Source organism: Sarcophilus harrisii, chromosome 2, assembly GCF_902635505.1.
Source record: "Sarcophilus harrisii chromosome 2, mSarHar1.11, whole genome shotgun sequence".
NCBI lineage: Eukaryota > Metazoa > Chordata > Mammalia > Dasyuromorphia > Dasyuridae > Sarcophilus > Sarcophilus harrisii.
In genome coordinates this window covers 421581909-421599917 of record NC_045427.1, presented here as the reverse complement: position 1 = coordinate 421599917, position 18009 = coordinate 421581909, and the positions used below count along the sequence as shown (strand labels likewise).

At 35.0% G+C, this 18009-nt stretch overlaps 1 protein-coding gene across 2 annotated transcripts in view; it reads left to right on the top strand.

The window, feature by feature from the left end:
* PIGU (phosphatidylinositol glycan anchor biosynthesis class U) overlaps nt 1-18009 on the top strand; it is a 104946-nt gene that overhangs the window by 69038 nt on the left and 17899 nt on the right. For both annotated transcript variants that reach the window (XM_003756925.4, XM_031953882.1), the window contains 2 exons: nt 7055-7198; nt 10405-10529. In XM_003756925.4, the coding sequence (XP_003756973.1) occupies nt 7055-7198; nt 10405-10529 (269 nt within the window). The remainder of the gene's footprint in view (nt 1-7054; nt 7199-10404; nt 10530-18009) is intronic.

Genomic DNA, 18009 nt, shown 5'->3' with positions numbered 1-18009 from the left:
AAAATTTGGAACACAAGGCTATGCACGGATCAATGATGAAAAATTATCTATGCATATCTTTTGAAAATAAAAGGTTTTAATAAAAAAAATTATTTAGCTGTTTCCCTATTGCTGGGTGTTTTGGTTGTTTTGTGGCTTCTAGTTCCAATATTGCAATGCAAGTAAGGCTTATATAAATGGCTCCTATTTGAAATACTCTCATGATTATTTTTTTCCTCAGTAGTATTTTATTTTTCCAAATACATGCAAAGATAGTTTTCAGCATTCAATTTTATAAGATTCAATCTTATAAGATTATAAGATTCAAATTTGTAAGACATATTTTTTCTCCCTCCCTCCTTCCCTTTCTTTTCTCTTCCCAAGATAGCAAGCAATCTATTATAGGTCATACATATACAATCCTTTTAAACATATTTATGTATTTGTCAGGTTGTATGAGACAAATCATACCAGAGGGGGAAAAATACAAGAAAGAAAAAGCAAACAAACAGAAAAGATGAAAGTATTATTCTCTGATCCACATTCACTCTCCTTAGTTCTCTCTGAATGAGTATGGTATTTTTTACCACAAGTTTATTGAAATTATCTTGAATCACTGCATTGCTGAGAAGATCCAAGTCTATCATAATTGATCATCAAATAATCTTGCTGTTACTGTGTACAATGTTCTGGTTCTGTTCATTTCACTCAGCATTAGTTCATATTGGTATTTCCAGGCTTTCCTGAAATCAGCCTGGGAATCATTTGTTATAGAACAATAATATTCCATTACATTTCATGATATACTTAAAAAAAAAAAAAAAAAGATTATTCAAGGATTTAAATCGATACACAATCATATGCATACAAACACTTTGTTTTAAGCATATATAATAAACTGAATAAAAAAGAGTATCACTTTTAAATCTAAAACATCTAAAAAATATAAATTATATAATTTCACTAAATGCTTTAGATGACAGCTTACAAAAATCATCATTTTTGATGACTGTGTTAAACTGCTTAAAATATAAAGAGAAACATTTTTCATGCTATCATGATATATTTTTAATAGAATTGTTGGGTAGTGATAGGCAATTTTGTAGCATTTACTGAATATATATATTGCTTTTCTAAAATGTTTTACTAATAGACAATTATAATACTAATAGACAAATAATATTTGCCGTTTTACAACTTCATCAGAATTAGATTTTGTTAGTTCTGATTATTTTTGTCATATTGATGGGTTTGGGCTATGATATGCCTATGTTGTTTAAGTATGAATCTTTTTCTTATTATTAATGAGTTTAAATTTTTTTTTTCAATTAAATGTAAAGATAGTTTTCCACATTTGTTTTTTCTCAGATTTTGGGTTCCATTTTTCTTCCTTCCTCTTTTTCCCTCTCCCCAAGACGACAAGTAATCTAATATAGGTTATACATGATCAGTTATATAAACTTTACCACTTTAGAAATATTGTAAAAGAAGAAACAGAACAAAAAGAAAAAAACATGGAAAAAAAAGTGAAAATAGTATGCCTTGATCTTCATTAATACTCCATAGTTCTTCCTCTGAATGTGGATAGCATTTTCCAATATGAGTTTTTTGGAATTGTCTTAAATCATTGTATTGCTGAGAAGAGCAAAATTTTTCAAAGTTGATCATCACACAATGTTGCTGTTACTGTGTACAGTGTTTTCCTGGTTCTATTCACTTCACTCAACTTCAGTTCATGTAAATCTTTCCAGGTTTTTTTGAAATCTTCCTGCTCATCATTTCTTATCAAACAACGACATTTCATTATATTCATATACCACAAATTGTTCAGCCATTCCTTGATGGATGGATATTTCCTCAATTTCTAATTCTTTGTCTTCATAAAGAGGTGTCATAGATGTTTTTATATATGTAGGTCCTTTTCCCTTTTTTATGATCTCTTTAAAATACAGGTCTAATAATGGTATTTCTGTATCAAAAGGCATGCACAATTTGATTGTCCTTTGGACAAACATAATTGCAAATTGCTCTCTAGAACTGTTGGATCAGTTCACAACTCCCCCAGCAATCCATTACTGTCCCAATTTCCCCACATCTTCTCTAATATTTATATTTTCCTTTTATGTCATATTAGCCAATCTGATAGGTATGAGATGGGATTTGAATTTCTCTAATCAGTGGTGATTTAGAGCATTAGACTATAAATAACTTTTTCTTCACCTGAAAATTGCCTATTTGAGAAATGAGGCCTTTATCAGAAACATTTGCCATAAAAATGTTTTCCTTTCTGCTTTCCTTCTAATATTGGTTGTGTTGGGGTTGTTTGTATAAAACTTTTTAAATTTAATGTAATCAAACTTATCCATTGTGCATTTCATAATGTTCTCTTAACTCTTATTTGATCATAAATTCTTCTCTTTTCCAAACTATTCCTTGTTTTCCTAATTTGCTTATGGTATTTACCCTTTAATTTGTAATTTGTTCATATAGAGATGAACCAAATCAGTTCCAATGGAGCAGTAATGAACTGAACCAGCTATGCCCAGCGAAAGAATTCTGGGAGATGACTAAAAACCATTACATTGAATTCCTAATCCCTATATTTTTGCCCACCTGCATTTTTGATTTCCTTCACAGGCTAATTGTACAATATTTCAGAGTCCGATTCTTTTTGTACAGCAAAATAATGGTTTGGTCATCTATACTTACTTTGTGTATCTAATTTATATTTCAATATATTTGACATCTACTGGTTATCCTGCCATCTGGGGGAGGGGGGAGGGGGAAGAAGGGGAAAATTGGAACAAGAGGTTTGGCAATTGTCAATTCTGTAAAATTACCTATACATATAACCTGTAAATAAAAGGCTAAAAAAAAAAAAATTTGTTCATATAGTTCCTGGCTTTGCCTTGTCCTGTAGACTCTCAAATATTTTATATTGACTATAGTTATTTTAAATGAAATTTCTCTTTCTATCTCTTGCTGGTAATAAATAGAAATGTTGATGATTTGTGTTGTTTTATTTTATATACTATGTTTTTACTAATGTTAATTATTTCAAATAATTTTTTAAAAGATTCTCTAGGATACTCTAAGTATATCATCTATAAAAAATGATAGTTTTATTTCCTCATTGCCTATCTTAATCCCTTCAATTTCTTTTTCTTTTATTGCTAAAGCTAACATTTCAGCTAACATTAAGTAATAATGATGGGCATCCTGATTTTACTCCTGATCTTACTGGGAATGCTTCTAGCTTACCCCCATTACATATAATGCTTGCTGATAGTTTTAGGTAGGTACCACTTATCATTTTAAGGAAAGCGCCATTTATCCCTATACTCTCTAGTGTTTTTAAAGGGAATGGGTATAGTATTGCCTTTTTTGGGGGTGGGGGAGGCAATTGAGGTTATCACTTTATCTGTATGTGGTTTCCCACTTTTGACTCCCTTTTTCTGCTGCCATTCATATCCTCCCAATCTTTAGTGCCAAGTCATTCTGCTTCCACCACCCCTGGCCCTCTGTCCCATCTACCTTTTCCATTTATACTCTTAAGGTGCTGAATGCTACTGGAGGGAAGTCACAACATCATCATAACTGGATCACTACAATTTCAATTCATCTAATTTCACCTGAGATTCCATTACTGCCTGGCAAAACTTTTTTTTCCTTTTACAGTTGATTACACATTCCCCTTAGAAATTGTTGGGAAACTTTTCTTTCCTCTTCAAACCTTCAGTGCCTCTCTAGCCTTCTCTTCCTTCTCAGGATATAATTTCATCCCCTAAATTACTGAGAAAGGCCATCTATATAAGTCCCTCGTTATTTTACTCCATGTCTCAGAACTCATCCTCCTCTCCTTTGTATTTGTCTCTGAGAGAGAAATGTTCTTTCCTCTTGCCAAGTCTGAGGCCTCTTTCTGAATCCCATTTCTTCCTGACTCTCAGGAATTTATCACATTGCTTATTCCTTCATTCTTATTTCAGTCTCTCCATATTATTAGTTTTCCCCCCTGCTGCTTATAAAGGAAGTATCTTCCATCCTTTAAAAAAAAAAAAAAAAACTTTGACCACCAGCCCTGAAGTCAGGAGGACCTGAGTTCAAATCTGAGTTCAAATCTGGCCTCAAGACATTTAATACTTCCTACCTGTGTGACCTTGGGCAAGTCACTTAACTCCAATTGCCTCAACCAAAAAAAACCTAAAAAATCTTTGACTTTACCTTTCTCCTCAAGCTATTATCTTAATATTTTTCCTTTGTTTTACTGTGAAATTGTACCATGCTAATGGAGCATTGTGGAAAGAATGCTGAATTTCTAAGTCAAAGGACTTAAATCATAGCTCTGCCACTTTGTGGCAAGCTGTTGTATAGTCTTGTACAAGTTGTTTAAGCTTTCTAAGCCTGTAAAATAAAGAAATAGTACTAGATGACCTTTAATGTCCCATTAAGCTTTAAATTCATGATCAAAGAAAGAATTGTTTACCTTTACTATCAACTTCATCATCCACTGCTTTTCACCTCACTTTGCAGTCTGGTTTCCAATCCTATCACTCATCTGAAACTGTTCTCAACGTTTATTTCTGAAATGCTAAAATTGGTGACCTTTTCTTAATCCTCATTCTCTTTCACATCTCTACTGTTTTTGATATTACTATTTATGGACCTTCTCCTCTTCTTGTATATTGTATTGTCCTCTGACTTTGGGGACACAAATTTCTCTTGGCTCTCTTTCTACCTCTTTGATAAGTTACTTCTTAGTTTTTTTCCTTGGATTTCCTTGGTATGGGTATCCTCCAAGGCTCTGCTGTGGGACTTGTTCATGTTCTCTCTCTGTTTTCTATCTTAGTTATCTAATCTGTTCCCATGCGTTTAAGTATTAACTTCAGATGACTCTTAAATCGTTTTTCTAGTTCTAGTTGTTCTCTTAAACTCCAGTTCTGCATCATCAACTAACTGGTGTACATCCCTATTTGTATGTTCTTTAGACTTCTCAAACTCAAGGTTCCTAAAATTCTAACTACAGCTTCTTCTGCATCTGTTCCTTCTCTTTATTCATATTGCTACCACCCCAGATTAGGCCTTACCATTTCTCGCCTGGACTATTGTCATAGCCTCATAATTAGTCTCCCTAAATCTACACTTTCCTAACCATACTTCACACTATGACAGAAATAAATTTCCTGATAGTTTGACCATGTTGTTTCTCTGCTGAAAAATATTCAATGGCTCTTCATTGCCTAAGGATAAAATACAAACTTTTTAAGCCCTCCATGATCCTGGCACCCCCTCTCCCTTCTTTCAGCTTTCCAGCCTTAATTCACTTTTTTTTTTCATTCAGTCTTCCACCCAAATTGGTATTTCCTGAACTTATCATGGTATCCTGTGTTGCTATGTATTTATATATATATTTTTAAATGCCCCTTTTTCTTAGAATATGTTCCCTCCTCAGTTCTGTTCCCTCACTGCTCTCTCTCTCTCTCTCTCTCAAAATTTAAAGACTTAACTCCAGTTTAATGTCCATGAAGCCTTTTTGATGAGCTTAGTTGGTAGTGTTCTCTTCCTCCCAAATTTATCTGGTACAAATCTTAACTTTTGTTATATCTCCCAGGAGAATGTAAGCTTCCTGAGAGTAGGGACTTCTTCATTTTGTCTTTGAATTCCTAGTACCTGCCTGGTATCATGCCTTGAATTAAATTGAATTATATCTACCAAATTGATAAGAGTGTAGGTTTTCTCCTTTGCCTATTTGGAATCTTTTCCTTCTTTATTTTCTCTTTGAAGCCTTTCCTATTTAAAGAGAAAACTTTGTTCTTCCTAATTTAAAACATAATTTCTCTAGCACTTTCCTTCCCTTTCCTAGTAGAAAGAAAATTCTGTACTTGATATTTTGTATACTTAAAAGTTTTGTGGGTTTTTTGGTGTATCTTCATACATTTGCCTACATTTTTTTTGTTTTCTCTTTCTCTTCTCGTGTTTCAGAGAACTGTCCCATATAGGAAAGAAATGTTTTTAAGAAAAAAGTAAATTCATGGCTTTTATTAGCACCTTAAAATCTTAGAAATTAGTTAAAACTATTACTTCATTTTGAGCCTTTGAAACAATCCTGGGAAATATGTCCTACAGATATTGCTATTTTTACTGGGGAAGAATTTAATGATTAGTAACATTAAGTGATTTGTTCATCATGGTCATACAAAAACTAAACATCTGAGGCAAAATTCAAACATTGATCATTCTTTAAGTCCATTTTTCTTTCCATGATATCATCCCACTTCAGCAGGCAAAAACATGAACTATCAAAATCTTAATGATGATAATAATTATAAATATCTATATTGTCTTTGAATTTTTCAGAATGTTTTTATAAATATTATTTCATTTGAGCTTCAAGTAACCTTTTTTAGAAGGCAAGGCCTTTATTGTTTTCCCTTTTACGGATGAGGAAACTGAGGCTCAAAGAGACTAAATGATTTGCTGATAGTCATATAGCTAATAGGAGTCAGAGGTAGGATTTTATTTCATATTTTCCTGATTCCAAATATTCCACCCATTGAATTAATATCATAGCAGTTTTGTGAACTTCCCTCTCTACCTTATATTTTAAAGTTTAGGCCTTCAGGTACTGCATTTTCTGGCCAATTTTTTTTCCCCAATAACTTTTATTTTACTTCTTTTTTTCTTTTTACTTTTTTTTTTTTTTATTAAACATTTATTTTCTCTTCCTACTACCATCCTCTCTTCTCCAAAAAAAAAAAGAAAGAAAGAAAAGGAAAAAGAAAACAAAACCCTTGTAACAAATCTAAGTAATCAGGCAAAATAAAATTCCTTCACTGGTCACATCTAAAAAAGGTGTGCCTCAGTCTTCACCCTGTCTCTATCACCTTGCTCTCTAATAAGAGATGGGTAGTATGTTTGAATATTAGTCCTCTGAAATAGTGGTTGGTTATTGCATTGATTGAAGTTCTTAAATGATGTTCAAATCCTATGGGAAAACAAGCTATAATTGATTCTATATATACATATATAAACACCCATACATAATGTCTAACTTTTCTTTATCTTTTAAAAATTATAGACTTTCTGTTCCTGACCTCACTCCAAACATCGGTCTCTTCTGGTACTTCTTTGCAGAAATGTTTGAACACTTCAGCCTCTTCTTTGTCTGCGTGTTTCAGATCAATGTCTTCTTCTACACCATCCCCTTAGCAGTGAAGTTAAAGTAAGTGGTTTTAGATAATTGCCCTTTGTCTACATAAATGTTTGGGGTTTCTCTACTGCTCTGACTCTTCAAGTTTGATAATAATAGACCGAACTATGGCTCTATAGTTAAGTTTCTATAAAACTTAACCTGGGGCATTTTCTATTCTAATAGCATTGGGAAAATAAATATGCCCAGTCTGACAATTTATTTATTAAACACTTCCTTTGATAACAAAAATAATAACTCCCATTTCTATAGAGCTTTTTAAGTTTTACAAACTGATTTCTCTTCAACCATACTGTGAAGTAGATAATTATCCCCATTTTTATTTAAGGAAACCAAAGATCAGAAGTGACACTTCTCAGAGGGGTTGAGTGATACGTACAAGAATTAGAGTTGTATAATATAATGAGTAAGTGGCAGAGCCAGGACTCAAAACTTTCAGATCTCCCGACTCTTTTGGTTAAGTCTTTCCACTGTTCTACCTTTCCTTTTAAGCATGTGCAAAGCACCCTTTATTTAATAGAATGACAGATAATCTATAATTAGAATAAGCCAGATGGATGAAGGAAATGACTTTTTGAAACATACATTTTCCAGCAGCTCTCTTTCTCTAAGGTCTCACCTGAATAACCTAAAAGAGCTTCCTTTGTGATGTTCACATGATACCTATTCTATTGCCCTAACTCAGGCTCATACTTCCAATATCAGATGACTATGATAAGAATAAATTTCACATAAGATAATCACATAAGAATGTGAATTTTGGTGCTATGTATAATCCACAGGAAACAAGGGAGCATTAGTGGAAAAGCTTGCCATCTGTAGTCTTGTTCTGGCCAAAAGTATTTTTCTGCTTATGTTGCCATGTTACTATATAATAGACATAGTTTGTGACAATGGAAAGCAGTGTTATAGTGACCAAAATAATCTTCCCATCTGATTTAGGCCACATTTTATTTTATGTAAAAGTTCCTCAAGGTTCCAGATGAGCCTAAGGATGAGAAAGCTTCCTTTTTCTATTATTTACAAATAAAAGTAACAGTTTATCTGTGCTAGATAGTGTTTTACCTAAGGGATTTCCTAGGGACCTAGCCCTTTAAAAATGCTAAAAATACATTATGGTAACTTCCTATGAAGATTCAAGAGTCTTTCTTCCTAGACAAGAAAACAGGCACAGTAAAGTTTCTCTTAAATCACCTAATACATTCAGCAGGAATGTTCTGAGAGGTTGTCCTCTCAAGACCTGGCTTCCTATTCAGATTCCATGTCACTTGGCTGAGCACAGTGGGTGGGTTTCCATTTAGGGAAATAATTTACTAGTGTTTTAGGCCTCTAAAAATCCCTCATTTATCACATGGCACATTCAGGAAAGAAATGGGTCCAGTCTGCTTTCCATCTCCTCAGCTCTTGATGAAGTCTGACTTGCTTGGCTGTGAGCAGCAGTGGGACTGAGGGAACCTTACAGAGAATTGGGTGGGGGTGGGATGATAATCTGTGTGCTTTCCTCTCTGCTGTAAAGAGCAGTAAAAATTACTCCTGGTGAGGTGGTGTCACAGTAATCAAGTGACATTTCTTCTTCATAGGGCCCCAGAGGTCACTTAGAATCATCTGGCTTCTCCCAGCATCTTCCTTATACTGAGACTTCTATCTAGGCTTTCTGGTCTGCTTAAAAGAATGGTCCATCTGAATGTTCCAGGTGGCATATCAGATTTTTCTCACATTTTCTTCCATTCCCTCCTGCATCTTGTTCCCAGATTAATTTGTGGCATGTCTAGTAGCATTTTATTTCTGTCAGTGGAAGTCTTTCTAGTAGGCTCATTCAAAGGTTCAAAACATTTTCTGAGGCTGTGAATTGTTATTTGTCACCACATTTTCACTGGCCTTTCTCTAGTAATGCTTTAGCTGATGAGGGTGCCAGTTGTCTGAAGTAGCAATCTATAGTGCATATCCTATGTTGGTTTTGCATTTCTGAAACCATTTACTAGTTCCCACACATTATTTCTCATAGACTGTGGATCTGTGCTAACTTATATAGTAATTCCACTGTTGGGTCAGTTGAGTTTCAGAGAAAAGCTGATGTGTATTTTTGTTGTTTTGTCCCCAGATATAAGATTTACAACCCATTGAATGAGTTCCCAGTTTGACCTACTTTTCATTACTTTGCTGACAAGGAAGGATTCATTATGTCCTATAGAACACCCTTATGAGACAGGTTGCTAGTAGTGCTATCCTTAATTGAAAAAGGGGAATCAGTCAAGGGCAGTGATTTCCCCAGGGTAGAACAGAGAAAGGTGCCTGAGAGAGAGGTTCCTACTCAATGCCTTCACTCACTACTTTGGGCAGCACCACAGATTGATCTGTTTGCATCATCTCCTGATGATGGTGCTGGAGTGATGAAATGTAGTTACTGCCTTTTAAAAAACTTCACTGTTTCACATGATTCACAATCCTTTCTGAGAAAAACAACTCACAATTACGTACTAATAACAACTCACATTTCTATAGTTTAAGATTTATAGCCTACTTTCCATATAGTCCCCCTATGATGTAAGTTTTAGGAACCAGATGAATTTCAGCGGGGTATATAATCTGCCAAAGTAAATATCAGTCTGCTAGCATTTGGTAAGTGTCTATTATGTCCATACAAAGAAAGGCAAGAAGTAGTCCCTGTATTTAAGGAAATCATAGTTGAATGGGGATAGGAGCCAGGACTCTAAAACCAGGGCTCTTTTCACTCTGCCCCTCTGGGACTCAGAGTTCCTCTTACCCTGTTTATTGCTGTAAGGAAAGGAGTTGATTTTATAAGCTTTGAATCCATGCGCTCAGCAGCAGGGATATTTTCACAGATGACCATTTATGGCCAGCAATAAAAAAATGTTGACTCCATTTAATTTCCCATCTGCCACCTAAAAGGTAAGTTTAGAATCATTGTCTGTAGTGACTGTTCAAGTTTCTGTGGTTGTTTAAAAGGGTTGTGTTAACCATTCTTCCCTGGGTACATCTAACCTGGTACCATGCCTTCTTCATAGTGTTTGGTATGTATGAGTGCTCTATGTTCACCTCATACTATGTGTTTGGACTGTTGGCCTTGAGGCCATGCACTGGGCAGTCTGCTGTCAGAAGTCTATGGTGAAGCTGTGAGGGTCCTCGAGATTGGTTATTTGGGTTTCTACTCATATTAGATCCTAATTTATCTTCTTGGTTTCTTTCCTTTATTTTAGGGATCATCCTATGTTCTTCATGTTCATCCAGATTGCTGTTATCTCGATTTTCAAGTCCTACCCCACAGTGGGGGATGTTGCCTTGTACTTGGCTTTTCTTCCAGTCTGGAGCCATCTGTACAGATGTAAGCATCTTCCTTTTTCCTTAAAAACCTCTTGGATTTATCTTTTTTAAATTCTCCAGTGGAAGATTTATGTTCACTCTATTCTTTGATGAAAGGAAGAGGATAGTGGTTATTGGGTTTAAACTAGAAATCACCCCATGAATGAAAGCCATAAAGAAATTAGAAATTCACTCAGTACTTCCTTTGTGACACATACCATGGGGGGTATTTTGATTGGTGGTGGTGATGAGCAGAGTGAGTTACTGTTGATGGCATTTATGTTATATTTTACAGTTTGCCTATGGCTCCATATATTTCACAGAAATTATAAAGATATATTTTAATCAAGCAAGCAATTAACCCATAAACATCTATTAAGTGCTTGTTATGTAGCAGGCACTGTGCTAAGCAGGGGATGCAAAAAAGAGGCACTAGACAATCCCTGCCTTCAAGAAATTCACAGTATTTCCTGCTCTCAACAGGAATATATAATGACAACTCCTAAGAGCTTGTTAAAGTTTATAGAAGACCTTTCTCAGAATAGTCCTATGAGATCAGTAATGTAAGTATTATTCCCCCACTTTACAGATATGGAAAGGAAACTCTATTGTCACATATTAAAAGTCAGATCCAGGTTCAGACTTACATATCCTGATTCCAGTTATGGAACTCTTGCTACAAGGCATCGTCCTTCCTCGCTCCCCTCCTCCCCTCCTTTCATACTTACTGAAGGAACTAAAATGTTTCTGAATATAAGATAAGAAAAATTAAAATAAATAGGTGACTGTAGCCATTACTGCTCATGAGGAAATGCCATTAAGCTCAAAGTACCTATCCACCAGAATTGTGCTGTTTTCATTGGCTACAAAATATGAGGACAGACAACCTCAAAAAAGGAACTCCAGCAGTTAAATCTTGGAATAGTGAAGAAACTGGTTCTTCCATTAACTTACTGTGTTTTCTGAATCTTTCTGCATGTCTCTACTTCAAAGTTTCTTCCATCTAGAAAGTAAGGCATTCACATTAATGGTTTTATTGGGGCCTTTCCAACTTAACCCTTTGGGATGCTGGGATTTGTCTTAAAAATGAAACATGGCAGCAGATTTTCAACCTCTGTAAACCTTATTGTAATGAATGAAAACAACTCTTAGGAGGATGTGTGTCTATTGTTGTTTCATTTACCAACCTTCTGGCGCTTCACGAAATGCCAAGCAGGAAGTGAAACTAAGCAGCTCTAAACATGAAACTGACTAATGTGACTGCCACCCAAGCAGCAGGAAGAACAGTAAGTGAATAGTGTGAGTGGGTGCAGCATGTGCTCCTGCAGTATTCCAAGTTACCAAGCTGGGTGTATGGCAAGAGCATTTGCTATTCAGGTAGTTCTTCATCACCTCCCTGCAGTTTCCTCATGGTTATCTGTAAGAGTCATCAAGTAAACCAGCTTGGGATTGACCTGTGGCCCTTTAATAGCATGGTCATTTGGAGAGTATGTGGTTGACTTCAAAGACCCCAGGCTCCACTTGATATTGCAAAATACAATTTGTAATGCGGACCCTTTCACCCTTCTTTCTTATTTTGTCTCTAAATTTGGATATTCACATTTTGGAAAAACATGTTGATTCTTATGTTTAAAACAAAAATAATAAGCATTTTCTTTGCTTCTCCTCTCCACACTTTTGATTTTCATTCTTTTGCTTCCTGACCCTAATTCTCATTCTTCAATTCATCTTTGTAGTAGTAACAGTCATCCTCATAATAACAATAGCAACAAAAATAGTTTACATTTGCCCTCATAATACCTCTGTGAAATATGTAGTGTACATATATATTTTTCCCCATTTTACAGATGAGACCCTAAGATTCAGAGACAGGAAGTGAGTTTTCCAAAGTCATACAAATTAGTAGTTGAATTAGGAGTCCAGTAAAGGTTTTTGATTCTCTTTCTATAATATCACATTGTATATATAAAATGCATGTATGGTAACCCATATCCATTTCTTCCTTTGTAGCGCAGGCTACTATTGTATTACATGGCACTCCCAAGAATAGGTCGGCTTTCAAAAGATGCTGGCTCTAAGGATTTGAAGAGATGTTGGAATGAACATGTTTAAGGATCTGAAAAAAAAATTAATTAAAAACCAGATTCTGCTTTGTAGGGTGATTAGTCACTGTGAAAGTTAGAGGAGGTTTCTGGGAGCCTATATGATCCTTATGAACAATTTCACTGGCTTTCAGAGCTATATTTTGTTTTTGTTTTTATTGTTGCTGGGTTTTGGGTTTTTTGTTGTTGTTGTTTTGTTTTTTGTTTTTTTAAAGTTTGGACTGACAGTGATTATGAGCTTCTCAGCACCAGGGGGAGTATGAAGACACTTACTTGGAATGTGATGTTTGTGATATCACCACATGACCCATTCAGCCAATAGCTTCTTTGTCTTTCTTGAGTCATTAGATTGGCTCTTTTGTCTTTTGTCTAGAAGTTGCTAGAAGTCTTTAAGCCCATAGCATGTAGCTGAAACTAAGGAATAGTTTTAAATTTTGTTTTAAAAAAAAAAACAAAAAAAAAACAACCTTTAGTATTTACTTGTTCCACCTCAGATTTGGAAGTCTTAAGAGATCACTTACTTAGACCAGCTCCTACCTGAAGCATAAATTCCTTGTGTAGCATCCCCTATAAATGTCTATGCTGTTGCTATTTAAAACACCTCCTGTGAAGGGTATCAGCTATAATTATTAGGCAATTATTTATATTCAGCTCAAATTGACCTCTTTGTAACTTCTCCCCATCACTTGGACCCAAATTAACTCTTGATGACAACTCTTAAAATTCTTTAAAAATGAAAGTCAAGCAGGATTTGAGAAATTTCTTTCATGTACTGTCCTTGTATAAACGCAAATAAATGACTAAAACATAAAAGACCAATAAGGGTCAGGCTTGTTGCCCTATCTTATAATTTGACTGAAAGATTTGATTGTTGGCAATTATTGAAGTAGCTGGGTTTTTCAAGATGTGTATAAGGTGGAGAGGATATTTTCTAAATGTCTTTTTATTCTGACCCTAACAAAAACTAAATAAAATTGACTTTTCTGTAAATAGAAGAAGATTGTGCAGAAAACTGAATTTTATATACGTTTTCCTTTTCCTTTTAAGTACATAATAAATTCAACATTAATTTTCTTTTCTTTTTTTTATTATAGCTTTTTATTTACAAAACATATGCATGGATAATTTTTCAACACTGACCCTTGCAAAACCTTCTGTTCCAACTTTTCCCCTCCTTCCCCCAACCCCCTCTCCTAGATGACAGGTAGTCCAGTACATGTTAAATACATTATATGTATACATATTTGTACAATTATCTTGCTGCACAAGAAAAATCAGATCTAGAAAGAAAGAAAGAAAAAAACCTGAGAAGGAAAACAAAAATGCAAGCAAGCATCAACAGAAAGAGTGAAAATGCTATGTGGTGGTCCACACTCATTTCCCATAGTTCTCTTTCTGGGGATAGCTAATTCTCTTTTTTTCTGAACAATTGGAATGGTTTGAATCATCTCATTGTTGAAAAGAGCCACGTCCATCAGAATTGATCATTGTATAATCACCTTGTTGCCATGTATAATGATCTCCTGGTTCTGTTTATTTCACTTAGCATCAATTCATGTAAGTCTCTCCAGGCCTCCTGAAACCACCTTGCTGGTCATTTCTTACAGAACAATAATATTCCATAATATTCATACATATATCACAATTTATTCAGCCATTCTCCAATTGATGGGCATCCATTCAATTTCCAGTTTCTAGCCAGTACAAAAAAAAACTGTCACAAACATTTTTGCATAAATGGGTCCCTTTCCCTCCTTTAAGATCTCTTTGGGATATAAACCCAGTAGTAACACTGTTGGATCAAAGGGTATGCGCGGTTTAATAACTTTTGAGCATAGTTCCAAATTGCTCTCCAGAATGTTTCAATTCGTTCACAATTTCATCAACAATGTATCAATGTCTCATCAATCCTAATTTTCAAAGCTATCCAGCTTTCCTATGTTCTCTTCAGTTCTACCTGTTTTGATTTTCATTTTTTTGCTTCCTAACTTTGATTCTCATTCAGTTCATTTTATTAGTAGTATTAGTCATTCTCATAATAACAACAATAACAAAAATAGTTTATATTTGTTCCTATAACACTTCTGTGAAACATGTAGTATATGATATTTCCCCCCCCCCCCCCCATTTTACAGATTTTACAGTTAGTGATTGAATTAGGACCCCAGTACAGGTTTTTTATGCTCCTTCTACATAATCTCTTCTATGTAATTTTCTTTAATTTTTCAGTGATCTTTTTTTCTTTTTGTAACCTCTCTCTTAATCCCCCCTCCCCATACACACAGTCTATCTCCATTGGAAAAAAAAAAAAAGAGAGAAAAAATTAAGCCTTTGTAACAGATGTGCACAGTCAAGCAAAATAAATTCCTAAGTTGGCCTTGTCTTAAGATGTATACCTTTTTGCACCTGAAGGCTAACTCCTATTTTTTGCCTATCTAATTTTGTCCAGAAGGCATTATTCAGTTTTTACCCTTTTTATTCTCTTGTGTACCATCTAGTGGTCGGAATGTGCTATGTCTTATATATTCCACCTCCAATTTTTGGCTTGGAGCTCTTGACACCTCTGGTGCTTCTTGATTATCTAAAGACTGTGGGAAAGTTGTTTTTAAGGGAAAAGTCTCTTTCAATTAGTTAATCAACAAATACACAGTAGCAATAATAGCTCTTTTGTAGAGCTTTATAGGTTAGAAAACTTTCTCTATGATTACTCTAGAAAGTACTTTCTATTGGTATTGTTATTCCAGATGAGAAAACTGAAGCATAGAAAGGTTAAATGATTTGTCCATAGATATATCTCTAGTAAATGTTGAGCCAAGACTTGAGCCCTGATCTCCTGTTTCTCTGTGGCTCACAAATCAAGTCCAAATGTCTTGGTCTGGCATTTAAGGCCTTTTATAATTCGACCCCTATCTATCCAATTCAGTGAACTTTTATTTTCATTATTATTGGTTTAGTTGTAGAATGGACTTTAGATATCATATTGATGATATACATCTTCTAGGGGAAAAGTGGCAGTAGTCCTGAGGCCACTGGGCTTTGGCTGTGCCTAGTTCCACAAACAATGCTGGCAGTCAGATAATAATCTATTAGTAATAACAAAGTTTCTAAGATAATAATTAGTTGCTTACCAAACCACTCTTCAACTCCACCTTTTGGACCACTTCTCAATTCTACCTCTAAGCCATAAAGTTAGCATATCAGTGCCTTGAAGCACCTGATCTCTCTTTTTCCTATAAATTTGTCTCTCTGCTCCTGGTTCTTTGCTAAATTCTTTTGGAACTTAGCCTGCTTTAATTGCCATTACAATTACAATAAACTTTGCTCCTTGAATTGGATTTGGATTCAAGCCTGCAAATTCTTTTGAGACACCATGGACAGGACACCAGTCTGCAACACCTTGGGTTGCAACCAACCTTTTGGGGTCTTCTTTCTGAACCTCAACAATATGGTTCAGCCCCTTCATTAAAAAAAAATCTTATAGCTTAATAATAAATAAAATGAATGTTTTAGTTTACAAAATGAAGCAACAATGAGAATTGTGTACAAAACTACAAATCTCTGTTAGAGATTCTGTGAGGGCATTGATCCATTTATAAAATGTATCCCATCCCCTCCATTTGCAAAGAGTGAGGATATTGCTCCATAAAACTTTTTTCACAGAAAGCTATGATAAGTTGGATCACTGTCACCCACATCCAAAAAGCAATCCCAAGTTTCTTAGCTAGATGCCAATTCTTCTAGTTACCAATGTTTGCTTACCTTTATAAGATAAGTGGCTTCTTTTTAGCGCTCAGAATATATAAAGGGAACTGAACACTTTTATAGTATTAGAGATAGCTCTCAGTACCTGGGGCTGTGAAGATAATTTTTTTTTTTTTACATAATAGCTTTTTATTTTCAAAATATAGGCAAAGATAGTTTTCAACATTCGCCTTTCCAAATTTTTCTCTGTCCCTTCCCTATCCCCTCCCTTATACAATGAGTAATGCAGTATATGTTAAACATGTACAATTTGTGTGGGTGTATATTTCCACATTTTCATGCTGCAAACAAATCAAAAATGGAAAAAAATGAGAAAACAAGCAAGCGAGGCAGCAAACAACAACAAAAAAGGTGAAAATGCTATGTTGTGATCCACATTCAGTCCCCACATCCCTCTTTCTGGATGCAGATGGCTTTCTCTATCACAAGTCTATTGGAATTGACCTGAATCACCTCATTGTTGAAAAGAACCATTTCCATCAGAATTGATCATAAGACGAGTTATTTCAGGCACTTAAGCAAGTTAGACAACAAGCTGCTTGACAGTAATTTATCCTTGATGCCCTGTGTGGGTAGACCCTGAAGGAAGAGTAAGAAAGAACAATAAAGTCATGTGTTGCTTGTCCATGGAGGCACTAGAAGGAGATACAGGTCATTCAATCGAGATTTGGGAATCAATCCTACAGTTGAGAGAGATTCTCCTCATCTCATATCACTTGATATAGGCAGGTCCCACTCAGGGCAGCCAGGGATTGTATTATACACCAGAGAGTGCTTCATTCTTTCACAGGATTCCTGTAGGTGCTATTTATGTGTCTTATTGTCCCAAGAAAAGGTTGAATTACCAGCTAAGAAAGAATAAGAAATTTGTTTGGAGAAGGGTGGGCCTGAATCATAGAATTAATCAATATTCAATAATTTAATAAACACCTACTTAAGCCAGGGACTGTGTTAAGTATTGAGGATAAAGATGTAAAAGACAATCTCTCCCTACTAGGGAATTGGGAGGGAAGGGTGTGTGTGTGTGTGTGTGTGTGTGTGTACTAACAAAACTAGCAGAAGAAAAATTATTCCTGAAGTTCATATTTTGGTCTGCTCAGGGCCTTAGGAATTATTCTTTTTGAAATCAAATCATAGGATAATAGGAAAGGGCCTCTATGTTTAGACTTCTGTCTGAAATTGGAGTATAGATGATGGAATTATCCATTTTAGAAACACTCTTATTATGTCAAATAATCTTTCCTTAAACACTTTCTAGTGGCAAAGGACTCACTCATCCACAAGGTGATCTATGCAAATTTTGAGCAGTTTTAGATCTTGCTAAACATTCCAAATTAAATCACTCAATCTTCATTTAATATACTTCTAACTAATATAACTTCTGATTAAGGAATGTCCTTCCTAAAATTTAGACTTAGAACTATTTTAAAAAAAAAAAATCTAGATGTAGCTTGACCTTCCTTACTCTGGACAGTAGATTTCTATTAATTACATACTGTCCACAGTAACTGCTTTCTCTGCCAGCTGTAGTTTTAGTGACTGAGCTCTTAATTGCGCTTCAGTATACCCATCTACCAGATTGGACGATACCAACTTAGAAAGCTATCCACAAACAAGGGTATTGGTATGGGTTATCTC